Source organism: Podarcis vaucheri (assembly GCF_965113315.1).
Source record: "Podarcis vaucheri genome assembly, chromosome: 5".
NCBI classification, from domain to species: Eukaryota; Metazoa; Chordata; class Lepidosauria; order Squamata; family Lacertidae; genus Podarcis; species Podarcis vaucheri.
In genome coordinates, this window is record NC_138763.1 from 7,471,990 (window position 1) to 7,495,508 (window position 23,519).

Here is a 23,519-nt window from a genome sequence, read left to right on the forward strand (position 1 = left end):
TAGCAAACCAAGAAACACGAGGACTGGTTTGATGAGAAAGACAGTGAGATTGAACGCATGATTGACAAGAAAAGGAAAGCCTTTCAGATCTGACAAAGAGACAGAAACTGTGCCACTAAGAAAGAAACCTATGCCAATGCTAAGGCTGAGGTTCAAAGAAGAACCAGAGAGCTAAAAAGCACCCGGTGGATTAAAAAAAGGCTCAAGAGATCCAGCGCTTAGCTGACACTCATGATGCACAGAATTTCTTTAAAGCCACAAAGACCATGTATGGGCCAATAAATCATGGCATAGGCCCCTATGCTCAGCAGACAGTACCACACTTCTAAAAGATAAAGAAGCTACTGCACTGCACTGGAAAGAACATTACCAACATCTCCTTAACCGCAACTCCCCCATAGCTGCTGAGGTCCTCTCACAAATTCTTCAAAAACAAGTTAGAGATGAGCTTGCAGTATCTCCTAATCTGGGAGAGTTGTGTACAGCCATTAACCAAACAACAAAGCTAGTGGACCTGACAGAATACCTGCTGAAGTCTTCAAAGTGGGTGGAATTGAACTTACACAACAACTTCACAAGATCATTGAAAAAATCTGGGAGAGAGAAGAAATCCCAGCAGACTTTGTTGTTGTTTAGTCGTTTAGTCGTGTCTGACTCTTCGTGACCCCATGGACCGGAGCACGCCAGGCACTTCTGTCCTCCACTGCCTTCTGCAGTTTGATCAAACTCATGCTGGTAGCTTCAAGAACACCATCCAACCATCTCATCCTCTGTCGTCCCCTTCTCCTTGTGCCCTCCATCTTTCCCAACATCAGGGTCTTTTCCAGGGAGTCTTCTCTTCTCATGAGGTGGCCAAAGTATTGGAGCCTCAGCTTCACGATCTGTCCTTTCAGTGAGCACTCAGGGCTGATTTCCTTAAGAATGGATACGTTTGATCGTCTTGCAGTCCATGGGACTCTCAAGAGTCTCCTCCAGCACCATTATTCAAAAGCATCAATTCTTCGGCGATCAGCCTTCTTGATGGTCCAGCTCTCACTTCCATACATCACTACTGGGAAAACCATAGCTTTTACTATATGGACCTTTGTTGGCAAGGTGATGCATCTACTTTTTAAGATGCTGTCTAGGTTTGTCATTGCTTTTCTCCCAAGAAGCAGGCGTCTTTTAATTTCGTGGCTGCTGTCACCATCTGCAGTGATCATGGAGCCCAAGAAAGTAAAATCTCTTACTGCCTCCATTTCTTCCCCTTCTATTTGCCAGGAGATTATGGGACCAGTGGCCATGATCTTCGTTTTTTTGATGTTGAGCTTCAGACCATATTTTGCGCTCTCCTCTTTCACCCTCAATAAAAGGTTCTTTAATTCCTCCTCACTTTCTGCCATCAAGGTTGTGTCATCTGCATATCTGAGGTTGTTGATATTTCTTCCGGCAATCTTAATTCTGGCTTCGTATTCATCCAGCCCAGTCTTTCGCATGATGAATTCTGCATATAAGTTAAATAAGCAGGGAGACAATATACAGCCTTGCCGTACTCCTTTCCCAATTTTGAACCAATCAGTTGTTCCATATCCACTTCTAACTGTAGCTTCTTGTCCCACATAGAGATTTCTCAGGAGACAGATGAGGTGATCAGGCACTCCGATTTCTTTAAGAACTTGCCATAGTTTGCTGTGGTCGACACAGTCAAAGGCTTTTGCATAGTCAATGAAGCAATAGTAGATGTTGCACTTTGGTCTGGAATGGATTAATTCGTTTTCCATTACTTTCTATGGGAAAGCATGCCTCAGTTTTGGAACACTTTGATTTTGGAACAGACTTCTGGAATGGATTAGGTTTGAGAACCACGGTACCACTGTACTGGTTTCCAGGCAATAAAAATAATAATAATAAATTTTTATTTATATCCTGCCCTCCCCAGCCGAAGCCAGGCTCAGGGTGGCTAACAACAATCAAAGAATCCCACATTCTAAAAACATTCCATTATAAAATTAATTAAAATCAAATTGATGGCAACCGTTAAGCAAAATTCTGTGCAGATTGCCAGAGGAGGGAGTCAGGCTGCCCCTGACCAAAAGCCTAGTGGAACAGCTCTGTCTTGCAGGCCCTGCAGAAAGATGTCAGGTCCCGCAGGGATTAGCAAGGGATTAGCATTCACATATAACAGGGAATATAATGATTCCTTGAATGAGCTGCCTACAGTTTTGAAGCAGATACTCATTTGCATTCACATTTGTACATGAAAATATCTATCCTTTCCTAGCTATTTTAGTAGATGCCCAAGGAAGGATGTCAACTCACTTTAGCAATTAAAATGACTATGAGAGAATTGGGGGTGGGGCAGAGAGAGTTATTGGTGTCCTGGCAAGAGATTAGTATTCACTTATATTTATTTTTTATTAAAGATTGCAACATAACAATTAATCAAAAACATATCATCCTCAATCCCCCCTATTTTCCCCTACCCAAAAAGAAAGACTTCTCTCAGCTCCTCTCTCTGTTTTTTCAGGATTAGTATTCACTCATAACATGGAATATAATGATTCCTTGGATGAGCAGCATTCGCTTTCTAGCAGATACTTACTTTCTCCATCTGAAGTAGATAGAAATCAATGAGATCCTGTGGCTCATGCACAGACTCATTCTCCTTATGCTTCTTTATCTCCTCCTTTGCAAATGAACGCACCATCTCTGTGCAGGAGAAAGCCTTCTTGTGGGCACCAGGGAGATGTTTCATGAGCCATGGGAGCATTTCATAAAGCTAAAGGGAAAATAGCAGAAATGCTACCATTACCATGAGGAAGCTTGTTCAAACCATTTGTGCGTTGGAATTGCACTTAAAAAACATGATCTGCATTATTCTTCAGGGCTGGCATATTAGTTTGAGTCTCATTAAGAAGAAGGAAGGTGTCTATAGCTTCTCTGGAATCCCACAATGATTGGATTCTGTGAATTATCCCTAGCTGAAAATATGAAAGAAAACTATGGCTCAAAATATTTTTCCAGCTCCCCAGCATAATTTCAAAACTGGGCACTATCTCAGGACCTCTCCTGGAACAAGTTAGTGCCCATTTGTGGTAGTTGGAGGTGGGTGGAGAATAGGGATGGGGGAAAATTCAAGTACGGTAAGTTTCATGAGTACTTTTTAATTTTTTTACAGATTAGGAATGGATGTAGAAATGTGGAGAACTGAACTTAAATTTGCGGAAAGGGTTTAGCAGAAGCGGGCTGCTTTCCTCAGCAATAGCGATAGTGCTTGAGTTGCTGGTCTCTCTTTCATTTAAAAAAAATTCCAGCCAAGTGGTGGCTGCAGGGGCCTCACCATGATTGCCACTGGTAGGTGGGTATAGAGTAGACACATTTAGTTTTTCATGATGGCAACAAAACGATGTAATTCCCTTCTTGAGAAGATTATTTTGTTCACCTCTGTTCCCATTGGTGGGCTCTAGATGATCTGTTCTGAAGGTCATTGTTCCATTTTTGTCCCATCTTCCCTCTAAAGTGTCTCCTGTGGTGGACAAAGTCTTCTTTTGTTGCTGTTTTATGGGGGGGTTGTGCATGTTTTTTATCTCAATGATAATCATGAGCAATGGATCAGGCTGTGAGATAGTAAGTGGTCCTTATCTCAGATCAATTTAAACCTGATCTCACTTCTCCAACCCTCTATCAGAATACTGATTTGTGGTATTAAGGCCCTTGGGAGACCTGTTTGGCAGGAATGGAAATGACTACTCACAGCATAACCAAAGCTACATGCAAATTGTAGGGAAAAATCTATGGCTTCTATCAGCTTCTGGAGCCTTTCATCTTCAAGAGCAAACCGGTGCCCAAAAGCCACAGCACTTATCATGTTGGAGACTGAAGTAGCGATGGGCAAGGAGGGGTCAAGTGGTTGTCCTGCAAAATAAAAATATACTAATGTTAGCTCAGCTGGTCCAGTTCATACTGAGAGTGGGGTTTCATGGTGGCCAAGAGAAGCTGTTGGGATCTCCATTAGGAACCAAGAAAAGCATATCACATCCCTTTCTAAAATGGACAAATATATCTCCATATGCGAGCTCAGCACCATCACTTAGCATCACATACCCTTTGAATGTGCAAAAACCTCCACGAGCTGATGGGCCTCCTCTGCTACTTGGTGCTCCATGCCTTTCTTTTCCCGCCACAGCTTCTGCAGAGTGACTACAACAAAGCGTCTCTGTTGCCTCCAGGTGTGACCATTTGATAATCCAATACCTATGGAAAATCAGTGAGAAATAACAACAATCATACCTTGGTTTAAAGTCGCTTTGGGTTAAATCTTTTCAGGTTGCCTCCCATGGCGACCCGGAAGTAACAGAACAGGTTACTTCAGGGTTTTGCAGTTCACACATGTGCAGACGCTCAGAATGACATCACATGCACCCGAACTTTACAGTATCAGCAAAAAGTGAGATTTCTCGACAGCTCTACCATTTTGATTTTTTCAGAGAAAACTGGTATCCGATACAGTGTGATGTCGACAAGTTTAGATTTTTCCATGGAAGGCCGTCACGATCAAATTTCACTTCTCATTTGGGAGACAGATGGATGGCATTTGTTGTAGAAGGATAAAGGACTTAACTTGCTTCTGGCCACCCTAACCTGGTGGGTCAGTTTCTCAGCCAGAGCAAGAGACCACACCAGAGCATATCATGAGTCTACTGAAAGCCCTGCTGTACAGTGTCAACATTTAGCTTTTTGTAACCAAGCATTTATCAGCAAAATAGATGCTTTGATTCACCAATTATTCCTAGCAAAGCTGAGAAGGGAGTTGGGTTTATCTATGTAAACAGTGGTGATTTCTGCAACAAAGAGTGGACTTGCAGGTATCACCTGAGTTTTCTCATAATGTTAAATACTAACAGTAAATTCAAATTACAAACCCAATTCAGTTAAGGGACTTCCATGAAGAAAGATGGCTGACTAAATGTCTACTGCCGACACTCCACAGACAGAGATGATTATGTGGTGATTAATGATAGCCAGGATATAAATCTACCAATTGAACTTTCACTTGGAAAGCAAGCTATACGCTGGCACAAGAAGAGGCAATTATTAACAGGCAGAAAACAAAACAAAAAGCATGTTTTTATTATTTGCAACTAAGAAATATTCTAAACTGCTAAGGTTGTTCCGATGGCCAAGAATTCTCATTTTATATCACTTTTAACTTCTTCACCCCTTTGGTGTAAATGCCAACTGCAAAGTGAAATTTACCTCTCTGATTGTGAGAACAAATATGCTCCTCTATTAAGGAGACAGATGCAGGTTTTCAAGGCAGACTGTTAAGGTGGAGAGTGAGTTGTTAATAAGACCTCAGTATGGTATAAAACTGGGTGTAAAATAATAAATATACAACAAGTAATTAACTATGGATTACTTTTTAATATTGTATATGACTACAGTGCAGAGATTCCTGTTTAAATAGAAATGAAGGATTTGTTTTTTAAAAAAAACCCATGGAGGAATGGTTGGAATTTTTGGGGAGATAAAGTCACCATACTGGAATGGAGGAAGACTATTGGGTACACACTTGAAGGTGATATCTGGCTGGTGAAAGACCCTGTGTGAGAGGCAGAGAAGGACAGAGCTCCCAGGATAGGAGACTGGGGGAAGAAAGGGAAGCACCCAGGTGAGAGCTGGGAGGGTCCACTCCATTCTGTATGAGACAAGATATAATAATAATAATAATAATAATAATAATAATAATAATAATAATACTGATGGCAACCCAGCCCAAAACTCTGGACAAGCTGGGCAAGGGGCCACATAAAGATGTTGAAAAGCATCAGGGAGAGTATCGCACCCTGAGGTACTCCACACACCAAGGAGTGGCGCGATGACAATTCCCCCCCAAGCACCACCCTCTGTCCCCGACCAGAGAGAAACGAGTGCAGCCATTGAAGGACTGTGCCCTGGATCCCCACGTTGGCAAGGTGGTGGTCCAGAAGTTCGTGATTGAGCATGTTGAAAGCTGCTGACAGATCTAGAATAATCAACAGCCCTGACCCGCCTCGATCCAGCTGTCTACGAAGATCATCTGTTAGGGCAACCAGAGCCGTCTCGGTCGCATGACCAGTGCAGAAGCCGGACTGGAATGGATCCAGTGCCGATGTTTCATCCAAAAAACCAGCAAGCTGGTCAGCAACCACTCTCTCAATCACCTTACCCAGGAACGGAAGATTCGAAACCGGGCAGTAATTGGTTAGATATAAGGGAATCTAATGATGTTTTCTTTAAGAGCGGGCGCACCACTGCCTCCTTCAGTTCCCCTGGGAATGTCCCGGTGCCAAGGGACAAATTGATGATATCCTATCCCCTAGGAGGGCCCGCACCTCATCTCGACACGCTCTAATCAGCCAAGACGGGAACGGGTCAAGAGGACAGGTGGTGGGCTTTCCAGCTCAGAAGAGTCTGTCCCCATTAGCTGGGGATATCCAGTCGAAGTTGTCCAATACTGGACCCGAGGACAGTTGAGGGGCCTCCAGTTCCTTTATTGTATCCAAATTGGCAGGGAGGCCATGGCGGAGCAAAAAGACCTTCTCTGCAAAAAAGCTCGCAAATGCCTCACAGCTGTGTGTCAAATTGTTATTTAAATTTGGCTGTCCAAATTATACTAAATAATTGCGCCGGGTGAGAGCTAGCGGATGCAATGGAGGCCGAGAAGTAAGACTTCTTAGCAGCCTTCACCGGCATCTCATAGGTTTTCATAAAAGCCCTATAAGATGTTCTTGAGGCTCCATCACGGGCACCCCGCCATACTCACTCTAGCCGTCTGAGGTTCCGATTCATTTTCCGGAGCTCCTCGGTAAACCAGGGAGCCCGGTTTCTGCAGGGTCGCAGAGGGCGCTTAGGTGTGATCTCATAGAATCATAGAGTTGGAATAGACCACAAGGGCCATCGAGTCCAACCCCCTGCCAAGCCGGAAACACCATCAGAGCACTCCTGACTTATGGTTGTCAAGCCTCTGCACTTAGGTGTGATCTCATCGATGGCTGCCAGGAGCTGGGTATTCCAGCCCTCAACAAGGTCAGTCAATGAGTCGCCAGGGGGAGCAAGGTCCCGCAAGGCTTGGCGGAATCTATCAGGGTCCATCAGCCTCTGCGGGCGAGCCCAAATTGGCTCGCCACCTAAGCAGGGTGGGGGTGGAAAGTCAATCCTGGCTTTCAGAGCGTAGTGATCAGACCATGGCACCTTCATCGAAGGAGACATGATCAGATCTATACCTACGCCAAAGATCAAATCCAGCGTGTGGCCTGCTTGATGTGTGGGGCCCGAAACAAACTGGGAGAGCCCTAGTGTCGCCATGGAATACACCAGGTCCAGAGCCTATGAGGAGGGAGTGGTATCAGCATGGATGCTGAAGTCCCCCAATACCAATAGGTTAGGGAACTCCATGGCCCAGCCGGCCACCGCCTCCAGTAGGCCTGACAGGGTGGCTGCTGGTGCGCTAGGTGGCCGGTACACCTGACAGACAGCCAAGATCTCCTCGGAGCCTCACACTAGGCCAACACATTCAATGCCGGGGATCGATGGCAATGGTAGAGCCCTGAAAGGACAATCTTCCCGGATTAAGAATGCCACCCCTCCCCCCCCCAGCCCACAGTCTGCGACTGGTGGATGATGGAGAAACCCAGGGGCGCCATCTCTCGTAAGGTAATTGTTTCCCCTTTGTGCACCCAGGTCTCTGTCACACAAGCCAGGTCTACCCCCTGCGAGGTAAAGAAATCTCTCAGGGTGGCGGTTTTGTTGCCTATAGACCTGGCATAGCACAGCACCAGTGACGGAGGTGAGTAATCCTTGCTCACCCTACCCTCGTCCCTCGGGATGGGGCGCAGATTGGAAGGGGTACGAGCATATCCATATCTTGATCCCCTTCGCCTATAAGATCTACCTTTGAGACAGGGCTTGGCATTTCTTTCTCTCTTTTACTTTTTTGTATGTTTAGTTAGTGTTGCTGAAAAGTTTCAATAAAAAAGTATGGAAAACCAAATAAACCCAATTCAGCCAATTTTTCGACACTGTTTTTAAGGATATAATGTGTGGTGTCAACCAGTTACTACTTCTACTGGTCCAGCTAGACAGGTTTGGGATTTTTACTGAGGGTGAATTCTGCACCATATTCTTGACAAGATGTAATGCATCAATGGTGGATATATTCTGCTTTGTTAATTCTTCTGAAACGCTGCCTGAACACTACTGCATTATTTCTGTCTGGGAAAACTATCTATATTGCAACGAAAGAGGGACAAAAATAAGTTTGTGCATTTGTAGTTTTCAGCAGAAAGTTAAAGGATGTGACAGAATGGAAATGAAACTGTATGATCACCTCAAAATCTTTGCAGGCATAAATAGTATTGACAATGGAGTTGGATATAACCACCTTGAAAGTATTATGAGCACAAATCATGATGAATGTGCAATTAAAAAATGTTTTCTGGAGGAGCCCTTAGCACCAGTAATAAACTGTGGAGTTAGTGATGGGAATTATTGGGCAAGCCAGCCCCACAGTAACTCACATTGTGTCTTTCAGAGTGAATGTCCCTGTTCTTTGGAACTGCATTCAGAATATGACTCTGTACTTTCCCAAAAAAAAGGAAGACATTTTTTCCCCAACAAGCTTTCCCAGTCATGTACAAAGGTCACTTCAATAGGTGTATACCTTTTATTGTTTTAACCCATATTTAGTTGTTGTTGATTTTTGTACTGTTTTAAAACCTTTTATAATAAATAATAATAATAAATTTTTATTTATACCCCACCCTTCCCAGTTTCCCAGAAAACTGGGCTCAGGGCGGCTATCAACAAATTTAAAACACTTAATTGATGCAACAAAAAAAGCATAAAATACAATATAAAACGTGAATAACAATAAATTCGGAATTCAAAAATCAATTTAGGGGGGAAATCCAGCCAATAAACATTAGATGATCAGCGGGGTACCTGGCTAAATTAGTCCCATTTGGGCCAGAGAGGAGACCAGGGGAGAATTAGCTGTGGGATCCCACAGTGGGTAATCTTCATAAAAAGGGGAGGGGAGGGGAGTAAGGCAAATAAAAGATCAGGCTAAGTTCAAATTGAAAGCCAGGCAGAATAGCTCTGTCTTACAGGCCCTGCGGAAGGAAGTCAAATCCTGCAGGGCCCTGGTCTCATGGGACAGAGCATTCCACCAGGTCAGAGCCATCACTGAAAAGGCCCTGGCCCTGGTGGAGGATAATCTGACTTACTTAGGGCAAGGGACCTCTAAACTATGATTATTCATAGTTTATTTATAGGTGGTACATGACCCCAGTCAAGCTTGCAAAAATATATCATCTGCCCGATAATAAGTGTTGGAAATGTAAAGAGATTGAAGGTACATTCTTTCACCTTTGGTGGACGTGCCCAAGGATCAAGGCCTTCTGGGAAATGATATATAATGAATTGAAAAAGGTATTTAAGTATACTTTCCCGAAGAAACCAGAGGCCTTCCTCCTGGGCATAGTGGATAGAACTTTTTTTATGTACGCTACTGCAGCAGCAAGAATTCTCATCGCAAAGCATTGGAAGACACAAGATCTACCCACTCTGGAAGACTGGCAGATGCAATTAATAGACTACATGGAGATGGTGGAAATGACTGGCAGAATCCGAGACCAGGGAGAAGAGCTGGTGGAGGAAGATTGGACGAAATTTAAAATTTATTTGCAGAAACATTGTAAAATTTTTGAATGTTGAGGACATTGAAATGAACCGCAGGGGTTCTAGCAATAAGCTAAAATGTATGATTTGGATAAATAATAGATAAATTAATAGGACATGAATTTGCTGAACTAATTATTAAAAGGGATACAAGAACAGGAGATGTGAGGAAGTCAGGAAAATAAGTTAATTGAAGATGAGAAATTAAGAAAAAGGGAATTTTTTGTTTTCTCTGTACATGTGTTTTCTTTTTCCCTCTTTTTGTGTTCAATGTTTGTGTTATTGTTTTTTGTAATTTTGTATTTTTCTTGTTTTTGTATCTTTTTGAATTTTCTTATTGTTAAACTTAATAAAATATTTATTAAAAAAATGATTATTCATAGTTTAAACTGTTTTTATATCTCTGTAAGGTGCCTTGAGACATACATGCAAGAAGCAATTCATAATGCATAATGATGATAGTAACTATGTGATTGCAAAGTTCACATGTTATATTTGCCACATGAGTCCATGCCCAAAACATGTTGGAAGAGCTTGTTGAGAGAAGCAGTGTGTTGTGTTTCTTAGAGATGTCATAATCAATCAAATCTTCACACGTGCTGAAGCCAGGTTTTCATGCACCCAAATGAATGTGTCATTTGATAGCATGAGGACAAGCCACTCTGAATTACCTCAGCCCCTAGGTGTTGGCTCCTAGGTAATGCTTTTCCCGTTGTGTGCAGCAGTAATAGAGAACCTGTTTTTCTGGACAGCCCTTTAAATGTTTCATCTTAAGAAAATACCAGTAGAAATTCTTATTCTTCACTACTTACCCTTTCCTTTTATCAGAGTCCTAAGGTAAGGAGTCTCTGGTCGCACGTCTAATTCCTCAGAGTGGTCAATGAGCGCTTCTTTCACTGCTTGGAATCCAGACATTACTACAATGGGTAGATGTCCTAACCATATGGTGTAAATATTTCCATGTTGCTTTCCCAGCTACCATTTGGGTCAAAAGAGAAGAGAGGAATGATGTGTTCAAAAAATGCAGTTGGATATTTCAACTTAATACGAGAACGTCATCCTCCCTCACCTCTGCAGTTTCTCACTATGTGCAGTCATCTTGCTATCATCTTTCCCCCTCCCCCTCCTCCTCCTCCTCCCCTTCCTTCCTTCCTTCCTTCCTCCCTCCCATGATTCCAACCCATTTGTTTTACTCCCTCCTAGCTATGTTGCCTCTGCCTAGGATCAGAGCAGCAGAGACACTTCATAGCAACCAGCTCTCCTGCGACAGACAAGAAGATGCACAAGTCATTGCCAGAAAATGATCTTGCCACAATCTTTGTGTGTGCAGGGATGTAGAACTTTGCTGAAAAAAGGCTCAAATTGTATTTAAGAAACAAACAGATAAAATAAACTATGGTCTGACAAAGAGTTAATGCTTGCGGAGGAGGCAATGGAAAGGTGCCTGTTCTGTTTGTCTCTTGTCTTCTCTAGTTACACGTGAGCTGCTGCTGAGAAAGGCTGATGTGCTCCTGATTCATTGCCAATCGAACTTGTTGCCCTTCCGTCTGTTGGAAGGGGAGAAGTACACAGCATTCTAGGCCAGGGATGTCCAACAGGTAGATCGGGATCTACTAGTAGATTGCGCTGTGTCTGTGGTAGATCTTGGGGGGCCCCCGAACCCTCCTGAAAGCTCAAGAACTTTGGCCCCCTAAAAATGCTCAACAAATTTAGTAGATCACCGCCAGTTTTTTTATAGTGGGAGTAGATCTCAGTCTCTTGAAAGTTGAACAGACCTGTTCTAGGCCATGTCGCAAAATGCAATAGAACGAAAGGAAAACAAGATCAAGAACATACTGTGATAAGCTGTTTTATTAATTCAGCTTCTTGTGTTACACAATGTGTTCTGGAGATGTGTGCCCTTCAACCAGCAGCTATGAACGACACACATTAAAACTAGTATAAAGGGGCAAGATTCCGATTAATACTGAAAAGCACAAAACCATACAAAGTAGGATAATGGCAGCATGGGTAGCTATGTGAAATCCGGGGGGGAAACACAAGGCAACATAAAATGTTGTTGTATTTTCTATGGGACAACTTGTAAGTGGTAGCAAGACTTCCTTTCCAACTGCCATCAGTTTCACAGCTTTCTAAATGACTCTCTGAAGCTGATTTCACAGCACTGGCCTTGTAATCTTGGAGAAAGTATTACCTGGAGATTAGCACTTACTGTAGGATTGCCGTACATAGGGAAAATTCCTGACGTGTCCTAACAGGAATCGGCAAAATGTCAGGGAACACCCAGATGTACGGCAACCCAATGGAAAAAGCTTAACAAAAAAAGAAAAGAAAAGAAAAAGTTCAACAATTTCCTAAAAAATGGCAACCCTAGTTTACCGCAGAGATCCTTTAAGAAGATTTTGGTATTTTAGTTTATAGTTTGTTTTTTATAAGTGCTTCTGCTTTGAGTGAAAAAGATTGAATAGCGCATGGAGGTTAGTACCTGTTGAGAGGCTGCTGTGAATGAATTCTGTGGTCTGTCTTTTTTCTGTAATAATATTTTATTCTTTTTTCATATAGAAAGTTACATTTCTTAACCTTGGTAACCTCAAGGTAAGATTACTTGCAATGTGTTATACATAGGGCTGCCTCTGAAGACAGTTCGGAAACTTCAGCTAGTGCAGAATTCAGCGGCCAGGTTGCTCACTGGAACAAGAGCAGATTACATCGCTCCTGGTCCGGCTGCACCAGCTACCAATTAGTTTCTGGACCCAATTCAAAGTGCTGGTTTTGACCTAGAAAGCCTTAAATGGCTCAGAACCACAATACCTCAAGGACTGCCTCTTTCAATATTATCTTACCCGGACCTGAAATCATCTTCTGAGGCCCTTCCTTGTGTTCCTCCTCCATATGAGGTCCAGAGGGTGGCAACACAAGAATGGACCTGCTCTGCAGTGACTCCCCATCTGTGGAATGTTCTCGCCAGGGAAGTTCACCTGGCAAAACCTTCCTTTTAAACTAGGCCTTTGGTTGATTTCATTGACATCCTATGCCAGGGGTCTGCAACCTTTAAGACAAAAAGAGCCACTTGGACCCGTTTCCGGAAAAAAAAACCTGGGATCCGCAAAACCATTGCAACATTTAAAGCATGCGCTCCGCTGCCCTCCAATCTGACAGTGGCCGGGAAGGTGACGTCGGGACGGTGCGTGACTAACGCACGCACCGCCCCCATGCGACGTCACAGCCAGTACAGCGCCTGCCACAGTGGGGAGTGTTGGGGCGCACAATGCGCCTCCTCCCCTCGCTAGTATCTGCCCCGGAGCCGCAGCAAAGGTATAAAAGAGCCACATGTGGCTCCGGATCCGCGGGTTGCAGACCCCTGTCCTATGCCCTTTTAAAATGTGGTTCTTTTTTGAGTCGGGGGGGGTTATTGGGTGCTTAATAACAACAACAACAACAACAACAACAACAACAACAACAACAACAACAACATTCAAATTAACAAAACAATTGGAATATAGAAATTTTCCATATATAAAGTTACATTTGTTACTCAGCAATAATACAGTGGTACCTCAGGTTACATACGCTTCTGGTTACATACGCTTCAGGTTACAGACACTGATAACCTAGAAACAGTACCTCGGGTTAAGAACTTTGCTTCAGGATGAGATCAGAAATCATGCTCTGGTGGCGTGGCAACAGCAGGAGGCCCCATTAGCTAAAGTGGTGCTTCAGGTTAAGAACAGTTTCAGGTTAAGAATGGACCTCCGGAACGAATTAAGTACTTAACCCAAGGTACCACTATATTCCAATTCAACAAAACAAGTGATTTCCCACTCACCCAATATCAATGTTTATAACTTGAATTACATACGATTGCATTTTAAAGTTGCATCTTATCTAATTTCATCCTCTACAACATGTTTCTTAATATATTCTGCTGTTTTCTTACACTTCAAACCACACTGTGGTCTTTGCATATGGGAAATAACATTTTTATATAGACAGGAAAGGTTTTCCAATCTTCTTTAAAAGATTCTAAATTTGTATCTTTTATCAATTTTTGCCATCTCTGCATATTCCAAGATATTCATAAAGCATTCTTCCTTTGAGGGTGTTCTCTCCTCCTTCCTCAGTTTAACAGTATACAATAAATATTTTTGATCTGTAGTTTTTAATGCGCATTTTCAACTTTTATATGGTTTTGTGCTTTTCAATATTATTAATAATACTATTTACATTATCACTATTTTTTCTATTGCTTACAGCTTCTGACAACGGAGGCTTATGGCATTTACCATTTTAACCCATTCTATTGTTGAAGCTGAAATATCACAATTGTTGGGGGAAATAGATAAAACAATTACTGGCATCAGAGTTATTACGAAGCAATAAGTACCTGAATGAGAGTATTTTCATCCATCTTGAATCCAAACCTCCATATGGCTCCAATGAGAGGAAGCTGGAGAGGACCTGGAGGATAATGCCTGCGTGACCAGAGCTCTTTCAGGTAGTGCAGAATCAGAAAAGGCACCAGCAGAGCAATCAGAAGTGCCCATACCTCCATCCTTCTCTTGCTGTCTCTTTCTCCTTAATTTTTTCTAGGTTGCCTGGTCAGGTTCAACTCTCTTTCTCTAAGGAGTTTTTGCTTTCGTCAAAGACATCAGCAGTACTCTCTGTTTTTATATGCTCAGTTACTGAAAACAAATAAGCAACAAGGGGTGCGACACCATTTGTAAGTAGCCTTGGAATGTGATACAATCAAACACTAATAAAATCAAATGCTATAATCGTTTTGATATGTGTCACGCAGATGTGACGAAGTGTGCTTTATATCAGGCACATTGAACTCCCAAGAGACTGTGATCTACTTCCAGTACCCCGAGAGTCATCTGGTATTTAATATGGGTATCTTTCCTCTTATGGAATTGCTACTCCCTGTAACCTGTGCCTTGGGAACATCCAATCTGATGTAGGCGTCAAAGCCTTCAGAAAGAACTCTGAGTTCAAGCTCTTATTAATCCAGCAATGAGGGCCAGGATAGTAAATGCATTACAATTGCAAAAGCCAACAAACTTCTACCTGCAGTTGAATCGAACCACAGTGCAGTACAATTGCTACTTCCACAGAGCACTTGCTAGTTGCAATCCATCAGGGGTGCCAACTTGAATAAAATATGAGGAAGGGGGCAAGTGAGCCCCACCTCGCATAATCAATCGCATAATGTGGCTCACGTCCACCATTAGAATGGCAATTGCCATGAACTTTGGCGGAGCCAGGCCCCTTCACATATTTTAGAGGGGCACTGAAGGGACCTCAGCCCCTAGTTCTTCGCTCCTAGGTAATCCATTTCCTGTTGAGTGCAACAATAATAGAGAACCTTTGTTCTGGACAGCCCTTTAAATGTTTTCTCATAGTCATAAGGAAGGAGTCTGTGGTTGCTTGTCTAATTCTTCAGATGGCTAGGCAGCACACCCCCAGAGATGCCTCCTGTTGGCATTCCACTGTAAAAGGCAGCTGTCACAGCCTGCCTCGTGGATGGGCCGGCCCTCTGCTTCATAGCTGGTTATGATAAGAAACCCACACACACTTTCCTGTATTTATAGCAGTAGCTGCTGGTGCTAGATTTCAGGATCTTTGGTTTGGCACAATAACACAATACTGGAATGAAGAGAGGGATCCAACGGAAACTCTGGCAGCAGATATTCAAAATGTGTCCTACATATTTCACTGCCTAATGGTCACCACCATATAATAGTTGAGCTCCTTTTTTCAAATCATTCCCAAAGCATTCACCACATAATGGTCACAGGGCATTGTAAGCGTGCATGAGAATGCCTTGCCCCAATTCAGACTACCTATTATCCTTACAGTGATGATGGGAAGTTCTGCTTCTGCACACAAGTTTGGCAAACCGCTAAGAGCTGAAGCATTCCTTGCTCATTCACCCTAGAATGTTCAGTTCACAGGACCTTCCCCTGCAGAATCAGAGACCCTCTCCTTCTCCCGTGCCTCTGATGGCTGTTCCCTGACAGCCACCTCCCTCCCAGGGCCCCCTTCACTCCCCCTCTGACCCGGGGGCTCTATTGCAGCCTCTTCTCTGGTCGGCGAGCCAAGGAAACCCCGGAATGAGCTGTCCTCCTCATCTGTGGGTGTGAATACCTCTTCCCACCTGCTAAGGTTCCCACCTAAGGAATGACTCTCCCAATCCGATTCTTCTTCGGATTCTGAAAACCCTTCGAAACTCTCTTCCTCCTCTGTGGTGCCGAACTGTTCCTCCCCGAATCGCTCTAAGGGCTTGGGTTTATCTGGAAACCGTCGGTGGAACACTTCCACCATATGCTTGTCGCCAACTGCCTCTGCTGGCACCCACGTGTTTTCCAACCAGGGCTCTCCTTCCCACGCCACCAAGTACTCCACCTGCCGCCCTCGCCACCTTGAATCCACTATCTCTGCGGCCGAGCTCTGGTTTTCCCTCTCTTCTACCTGCGGTTGTGGCAAGACTTCTACCTCCCGCCCCTCGAATTCCCGCCCATCTCTGTGTGGTGAGAGCAAGGACCTGTGGAACACGGGATGTATTTTCATGTTGTTGGGCAACCTGAGCTTGAACGCCACGGGGTTTATCTGTTGTATAACTTCAAACGGCCCCAGTCTTCTGGGCTGCAACTTCTTGCACCCTCCCTTAAAGGGTAACCCTTGAGTGGACAACCACACGCGATCCCCCACCCTAATGGTTTCCCCTTCCCTTCCATGTTTATCTGCTTGCTTCTTGTAATTGGCCTTGGCCCTTTCTAGGTTCATCTTGAGCTGTTGATGTAACGCTTCCATTTCTTCCACAAACTGTTCAGCTGCAGGCACACTCCAGCTCTGTTCCTCATTACCCGGGAATGCCCTGGGATGACACCCATAATTGGCTAAGAAGGGGCTCATACCAGTGGACACATGTTCAGCATTATTGTACGCAAATTCTGCTAGCGCTAGTTTCTCTACCCAATCATTCTGCCTCTCACTAACGTAGCAGTGTAAGTATTGCTGGAGTACACTGTTTGCCCTTTCCGCCTGCCCATTGGTTTCTGGGTGTCTCGCTGTCGAGAAGCTGACCTCGACTTGCAGTAGGCTCATGAGCTTCCTCCAGAACCGGGAAGTAAATTGTTTTCCGCAGTCAGATAAAACCCTCAAGGGGACGCCATGCAGCCTGAAAATGTGTTCTACAAACAACTGTGCCGTTTCTTCCACCGTCACCGCATGTGAGCAGGCGATAAAATGGCACATTTTGGTTAGCAAGTCGACTACTACCATAACTGCTGTTTTTCCCCTCGATTTGGGCAAATCTGTCATGAAATCAATTGACACCACCTCCCAGGGTTTGTTTGGCGTGGGTAAGGGTTCCAGCAAACCTGCTGGCATCGTGTGTTCCCCTTTGGCCCTCTGGCAGCGGTCACACCCTCTTACATATTCGCGTACATCTTCCCTCACCCGTGGCCACCAAAATTGTCGGGTCACCAGCATCATGGTTTTGTGTTGCCCAAAGTGCCCCGCTGTGGGGGTGTCATGTAGTTGTTTGAGTACCCTTCTTCTTAAAGCTTCCCCCGGTACGTACATCGCCCCCTGTAGTACAACACCCCTTCCTTCTCCTCGAACCCCTCTGGTGCTCCCCACCCATCTTGGAATTCCCTGATTTTTGTTCGTGCGAATTCATCGTCCCTAGTGAGTCCTGCCAGTTCTCTTGTGCCCACTAGAGTTCCCCCACACACCCATCGGTCCTCAGGTATGACGTGGCGGGTCTCCGGCGGTCCCTCTCCTTCGAAGTACTCCGGTTTACGCGAGAGAGCGTCTGCTCTCACGTTTAGCCTGCTGGGCACATACTGGATTTCGAAGGAAAACTTGGAAAACTCCTGCGCCCAGCGAATCTGTCTCTGGTTGAGCACCCGTGCTGTCCGCCAGTATTCCAAGTTCTTATGATCTGTACAGACCTGGATCTTGCGCTGGGCCCCTATCAAAAAATGGCGCCACCAACGAAAGGCGGCGTAAATCGCTAGCAGCTCTCGGTCATACACGGTGTAGTTTTGTTCCGACTTGCTCAGCTTCCTCGAGAAAAAGGCACACGGTTTCCATTCTTGCTTGTTCAGTCCTGGCTGCAACAGAACCGCCCCAATAGCTCTGTCTGACGCGTCCGTCTCCAACCGCAGTGGTTTCTCCAAATCCACATGTAGTAATTGTTCTTCCGACGCGAACGCCTTCTTCAAGCTTTCAAAGGATCGCTGGGCTTCCTCCGTCCACACAAACTTCTTTTTACAACTGAGACAGTCTGTGATTGAGGCTGTCAAGTGTGCAAAGTTCTTGATGAACTTCCTGTAGAAATTGCCAAAACCTAGGAATCTCTGCACGTCCTTTCGTGTCTTAGGGGTTTTCCACTCCAATACGGCTTGCACCTTGCTTGGGTCCATGGCTAAGCCTTTGTCAGATAACTTGTACCCCAGGAACTCCACCTCTCGGGCATGAAACTGACATTTCTCTAGCTTGACCCACAACTGGTGTTTCTGCAATCGTTGTAGCCCTTCCCTGACATCTCTCACATGTTGCTCCTCATTTTCTGAATATATTAAGACGTCGTCCAGGAATGCTACACAATTCTTGTAAAGCAGAGACCCCAACACGTGGTGCACGAACGCTTGAAAACAGGCGGAGCCTGACTGTAATCCGAAAGGCATAACGAGATATTCAAAGGCCCCCAGGGTTGTGAACATGGTGGTCTTCCATTCATCTCCCTCTCTCATTCGTATTAAGTTGTAAGCCCCCCTCAGGTCCAGCTTGGTGAAAATCTTTCCCTTCCTCACTCTCGTCAGAATGTCGTCAATTCTGGGCATAGGGAAAGTCACAGGTTCTGACACCAAATTTACCCTTCTGAAGTCAACTACAAGTCTCGGTTTATCAGTGCCCTTTTTGTCCACAAAAAATACTGGACTACCCCCCACTGCCTTTGACTCTCTTATGAACCCTCTCTTTAGGTTCTTGTCGATAAAGTCCCATAACTCCTTCATCTCCCTGTCTGACATGGCATACAGCTTACCCACCGGCAGCTGCGCCCCAGGGAGCAAATTGATCTGGCAATCGAACGGCCTGTGGGGTGGCAGTTTATCTGCCTCCTTCTCACTGAACACCTCCTTCAGATCAGCATATTGTGATGGCACCTCCCCTTTACCCTCCACTGCAGTGCTAGCCACTCTGGCTACGCTCATCCTTGGCGTTTCCCCTCCAAAGCAGTGCTGCAGGCAGTAGTCAGACCCAAAGCTGACAGTCCTCTGATGCCACGCCACCACCGGATCATGTTGCGCTAGCCAGCTCATCCCTAATATTAGTGGGGGACCCGCTAATGGGGCAACGTGGAAGGCAATTGGCTCTGAGTGCCTAGACACTCTCATTCTCATAGGTGGGGTCTGGTGTGTAACTTCCCCCCCAATCAGTTCCCGCCCATCAATGGTGGTGATTTGCAGAGGTGCATCCAAAGGTAGCAGGTGAAGCTGATGCTCTAAGGCAAAGTCCCTGCTAAAAAAATTGCATGAGCTTCCTGAGTCCAGCATACCCTGAACCTTCACTGGGTGCCCATTAGGGAGTTCTATTACCACCTCAATGGCAATTGCGGCTCTTGGAGAATCTGGTTTGGGCACATTCATTGGTTGTTGGCTCAGCTGCTGTGCCCGCTGATCGGCAGCCAAGCGTTTCCGTTTCCCTGCTCCAGAGTCTGGGGTTCCCCCTCCTCGCCTCCCATGGACCCCACCATTCCTTGCCAGGCCTTTCTTTGTGGGCAGACTCTGGCAAAATGTCCTGGCCGTTGGCAAAGGAAACATTTCTTGGTCGTTTTTACATCCTTTCCCTCCTTTCTGTGACTCTCGCTGGAGTTTGAAACTTCCTGGGCGCGCGCACTGCCTATTTCCATTGGCTCCGCCGGCGGGGAAGGCTGCCTAGGTATTCTAGGAATGCGGTAGTCATGACAACGCTGCTCTCCCCCTTCCCGCCTCTCTTGAGCCCACGCTTCCTGTCTTACGCCAATCGCAAGGGCTGCCTTGGTCAGCTGATCCTTAGACTCTGGGCGGGGTGCCTGCGAAAGCTCATCTTTGACCGTTGGTGACAACCCCTCCTCAAATAGCATTTGTATGGGCTCCGAGTCCAGCTGCCACCCCAGGCGATGAACTATCATGGCAAAACGTGACCAATAGTCTCTAACTGACCCTTCTCCCTGCTTACAGTTCAGCAGTTCCCGTTTGGTCACACTCTGTTGCAATTCACTACTGAACATCGCGTCCATCGCCTGAAGGAATTTCGGTAAATCCTCCATGGCATCATTCTGCGTTGCCATAAGCGGTCGAATCCACTCCCTCGCCCCGTCCTGCAAGTGCCCCACAATATAAGCAACCTTGCCTGCATCATTTTCAAAATCGTTTTGCTGCAGCTTCAGGGCATATTCTATTTCTGTTCTAAACGCCCCATACTCTTGAGGCTTTCCCCCAAACTTGTGCACCAGTCCCGGTACCTTCCTTGCTATGGGGGTGGGTTTCCCCTGAGCATCCTGAGACCGTCGTTCATCCAGCCTCGCCGTCAGGATGGCTATGTGCTCTTCCAGATCGCGGTTTCTCTCCTCCAGCGATTGGCCGCCAGCCGCCCCTCTCGTGGCTCCGACTTCTCCGGTCTTACTCATGATGCCCCCCTTCTGCTTGTTGTGCACGAGCAACTTTCAGAGACAGACAGATTGCTATAATGGGTTGGGAGTTACTCGTGCGTAATCCTGCTCCGTTTGAGCATTAGATTGCCTGGTTAAACCCTCCGGACTGCACAGCCCATCTCAGCATGGCTGCCCTTAGTCACTCGTAGAATCTGTCTGTGGGCGTTTCTTAAAGCGTTGCCAACATAAGAGTTGTTTGACGCCCAATTGTTTCCGCCTCTCACTGCGCGAGAGTCTCCTGCGCAGGGTGGGTGTGGGCAGCGGGGTGCTTGGGCTCTCCTCGCTAACTTCCAACGAAGAGTCCTGGAGCCCCTGCACCTCCCTGTCCCGTTGCTCTCCTGCATCCCTGGTGTTACACTCATTCTCTTCCCCTCCTTCCCGGCTGAGTCTCCCTCTAGCGCTTGGACCTTCCCCTGCAGAATCAGAGACCCTCTCCTTCTCCCGTGCCTCTGATGGCAGTTCCCTGACAGGTTCTAACAGTTCTGTTTCCAATTTTGATTTTTCCACCTGGAAGCCAATTTTCTTGTCCAAATTGTATGCCTCCATTATCTGATAGTAATGAAGCCAGTCTCGCACTTTATCTTTTAATTTCTCAAAACTCTGCAGTTTCAATTTGTCTCCTTGTTCCAAAATTTCCCAATATTTCGGCCATTTGGCCTCCATATTGAGCTTTTTCTGAGCCTTTGCTTCCGTCGGTGACAACCACCTTGGGGTTTTATTTTCAAGTAAGTCCTTATATCTTATCCAAACATTTTACAATGCTTTCCTAACAATATGGTTTTTAAATGCTTTGTGTGCTTTAACCTTGTCATACCACAAATATGCATGCCACCCAAAACCATTATTGAAACCTTCTAAATCCAAAATGTCTGTGTTCTCAAGAAGCAGCCATTCTTTCAGCCAGCAGAATGCTGTTGATTCATAATAAAGTTTAAGGTCTGGCAGGGCAAATCCACCTCTGTCCTTTGCATCAGTTAATATTTTAAATTTTATTCTGGGCTTCTTGCCCTGCCAGACAAATCTAGAAATGTCTCTCTGCCACTTCTTGAAACAGTCCATTTTGTCCAAGATTTGCAATGATTGAAACAAAAATATCATTCTTGGCAATACATTCATCTTTATAACAGCAATTCGACCTAACAAGGAAAGTTTCAAGTTTGACCATATCTCTAAGTCCTTTTTCACTTCTGACCAACATTTCTCATAATTGTCTTTAAATAGGTTTAAGTTCTTAGCGGCCATATTAACCCCCAGGTATTTTACTTTCTTAACCAGTGTTAAACCTGTCTCCTTCTGAAACCTCTCTTTCTCAATCGGTGTTAAATTTTTTCTCAAGCACCTTAGTTTTTAACTTGTTCAACTTAAATCCTGCCACATGACCAAATTCCTGAATCAATTCTAATACTCTTTTAGTACTAGATTCTGGCTCCTGTAACGTCAATACTAAATCATCTGCAAAAGCTTTCAATTTGTACTGTTTGGCTCCGACTTGTATACCTTTGATCAAACGGTCCCTTCTGATCATGTTCAGCAGAACCTCCAGGACCGAAATAAAGAGCAATGGGGAAATTGGGCAGCCTTGTCGTGTCCCTTTCTCTATCTTAAATTCCTCTGTCACCACATTGTTAACTATTAGTTTATCTTGGGAAATTAATCCTGCCGTCCAGTCAGCGCTTCCCCTGTGCAGCTCTGTTTGGAAGCTTGAAGCTGACCCGGGCAGGGCGCAGAGTCGCAGCGGTCCTGCTTCCGTGTGAGATGAGGGATAAATCAAGTCCAAAGGCAGATCGGTGCTTATCTCTTAGAAGCGTTTATTTACAAAGCAATAAATCCATCAGAACATTCAGCCATTTCCCTGTGCTTTCCAAAAGCACTCTCGCAGCTTCTGTGCCAAGCTGTTTCTCTCAGTCTCACTCAGTCAGAAGTGAAAGCAAGTCTCAAAGCAGACACACACTGTGACGCACTTCCCTGCATCAAGCTCCTCCCAGATACAGGACACCACGGAGTTTTAACCCTGTCAGTTCCAAACTCCACAGTTTAGCCTTTTGTTCTGAATAAATTGCACTTATACCATTTTCAAACCCTTGACCAACCCCCATCCCCTGAAGATTTTTCTTCATGAAACTCTAAGAAATATTGTCAAAGGCTTTCTCCACATCTACAAAAATTAAAACAGCTTTAGTATTAATATTCACTTGCAGCTTCTCTAAAATGTTAATTATATTTCTCGTGTTGTCAGACAAGTGTCTGCCCGGGAGAAAGCCAGCTTGGTCTTTATGTATCTCCTCAACTAAAACTTTTTTCAATCTTTTAGCCAATATATCTGCAAATTTTTTGTAATCCACATTAAGCAGGGATATGGGGCGGTAATTCTTAAGTTGTGTCTTTTCAGACTCATTTTTCGGTATTAGTGTAATATAAGCTTCCTTCCACGACTCTGGCACTTTTCCCCCCTCCAAAATTTCATTACAAACCTCCTTTAGTGGTTGAATTATCCAATCTTTCAAATGTCTATAATATTTGGAGGTTAAGCCATCTGGCCCTGGAGATTTGCCCAACTGCATGTTCTGAATGGCACCTTCCACATCCTGTTCTGTTATTTTGTAGTTCAACATTAACTTATTTTCTTGAGAGATTTGTTTTTAAGAATTGGTCTAAATCAAACTCTTTCTGTGGCCCTTGTGTATATAACTGTTTAAAGTACCTCTGGAAGCATTTTCTAATTTCCACTGGATTCTGGATGTTCTTTCCTTCCACTTCCAAGTTGGTAATGGTGTTAAGTTTTTGTCTTTTTTTTCATTTGCCAAGCTAACAGTTTTCCACATTTATTAGCCGATTCAAATGTCCTTTGTCTCATCTGTTTAATTTTCCATTCTATTTCCTGATTCATCATCTTCATATATTTGGTATAACTTTATTTCTCTCAGAATCTCTTGTGACTTTGGTTCCGCTCTCAGTTTCTTCTCACCCTCTTTTATTTTTTCCAAAATTTTATCTTTTTTCTCATTTTGAGTTCTCTTCTTTATTACATTCTGTTGAATTAGAAACCCCCTCATAACTGCTTTACTTGCGTCCCAGATTACTCTTTTTTCAATGGTAGTGTTCATATTTATCTCAA

General features: G+C 44.6%; 2 protein-coding genes across 3 annotated transcripts in view; one reads left to right on the top strand and one right to left on the bottom strand.

Annotated features, from left to right (window-relative positions):
• LOC309533176 (cytochrome P450 2J5-like) overlaps positions 1 to 14,432 on the bottom strand; it is a 317,301-nt gene extending 302,869 nt beyond the window's left edge. The window contains exons 1-5 of one of the 2 annotated variants that reach the window (XM_082224389.1): positions 14,084 to 14,432; positions 10,512 to 10,674; positions 4,084 to 4,233; positions 3,734 to 3,894; positions 2,582 to 2,758 (exon numbers count right to left, since the gene is read on the bottom strand). In XM_082224389.1, coding sequence (XP_082080515.1) covers positions 2,582 to 2,758; positions 3,734 to 3,894; positions 4,084 to 4,233; positions 10,512 to 10,674; positions 14,084 to 14,251 — 819 coding nt within the window. In that variant the 5' untranslated portion in view covers positions 14,252 to 14,432. The remainder of the gene's footprint in view (positions 1 to 2,581; positions 2,759 to 3,733; positions 3,895 to 4,083; positions 4,234 to 10,511; positions 10,675 to 14,083) is intronic. The other variant, XM_082224388.1, reaches the window with a different exon arrangement.
• Positions 1 to 23,519, top strand: part of LOC309533172 (cytochrome P450 2J2-like) — a 196,926-nt gene that overhangs the window by 123,562 nt on the left and 49,845 nt on the right. The window lies entirely within an intron of this gene.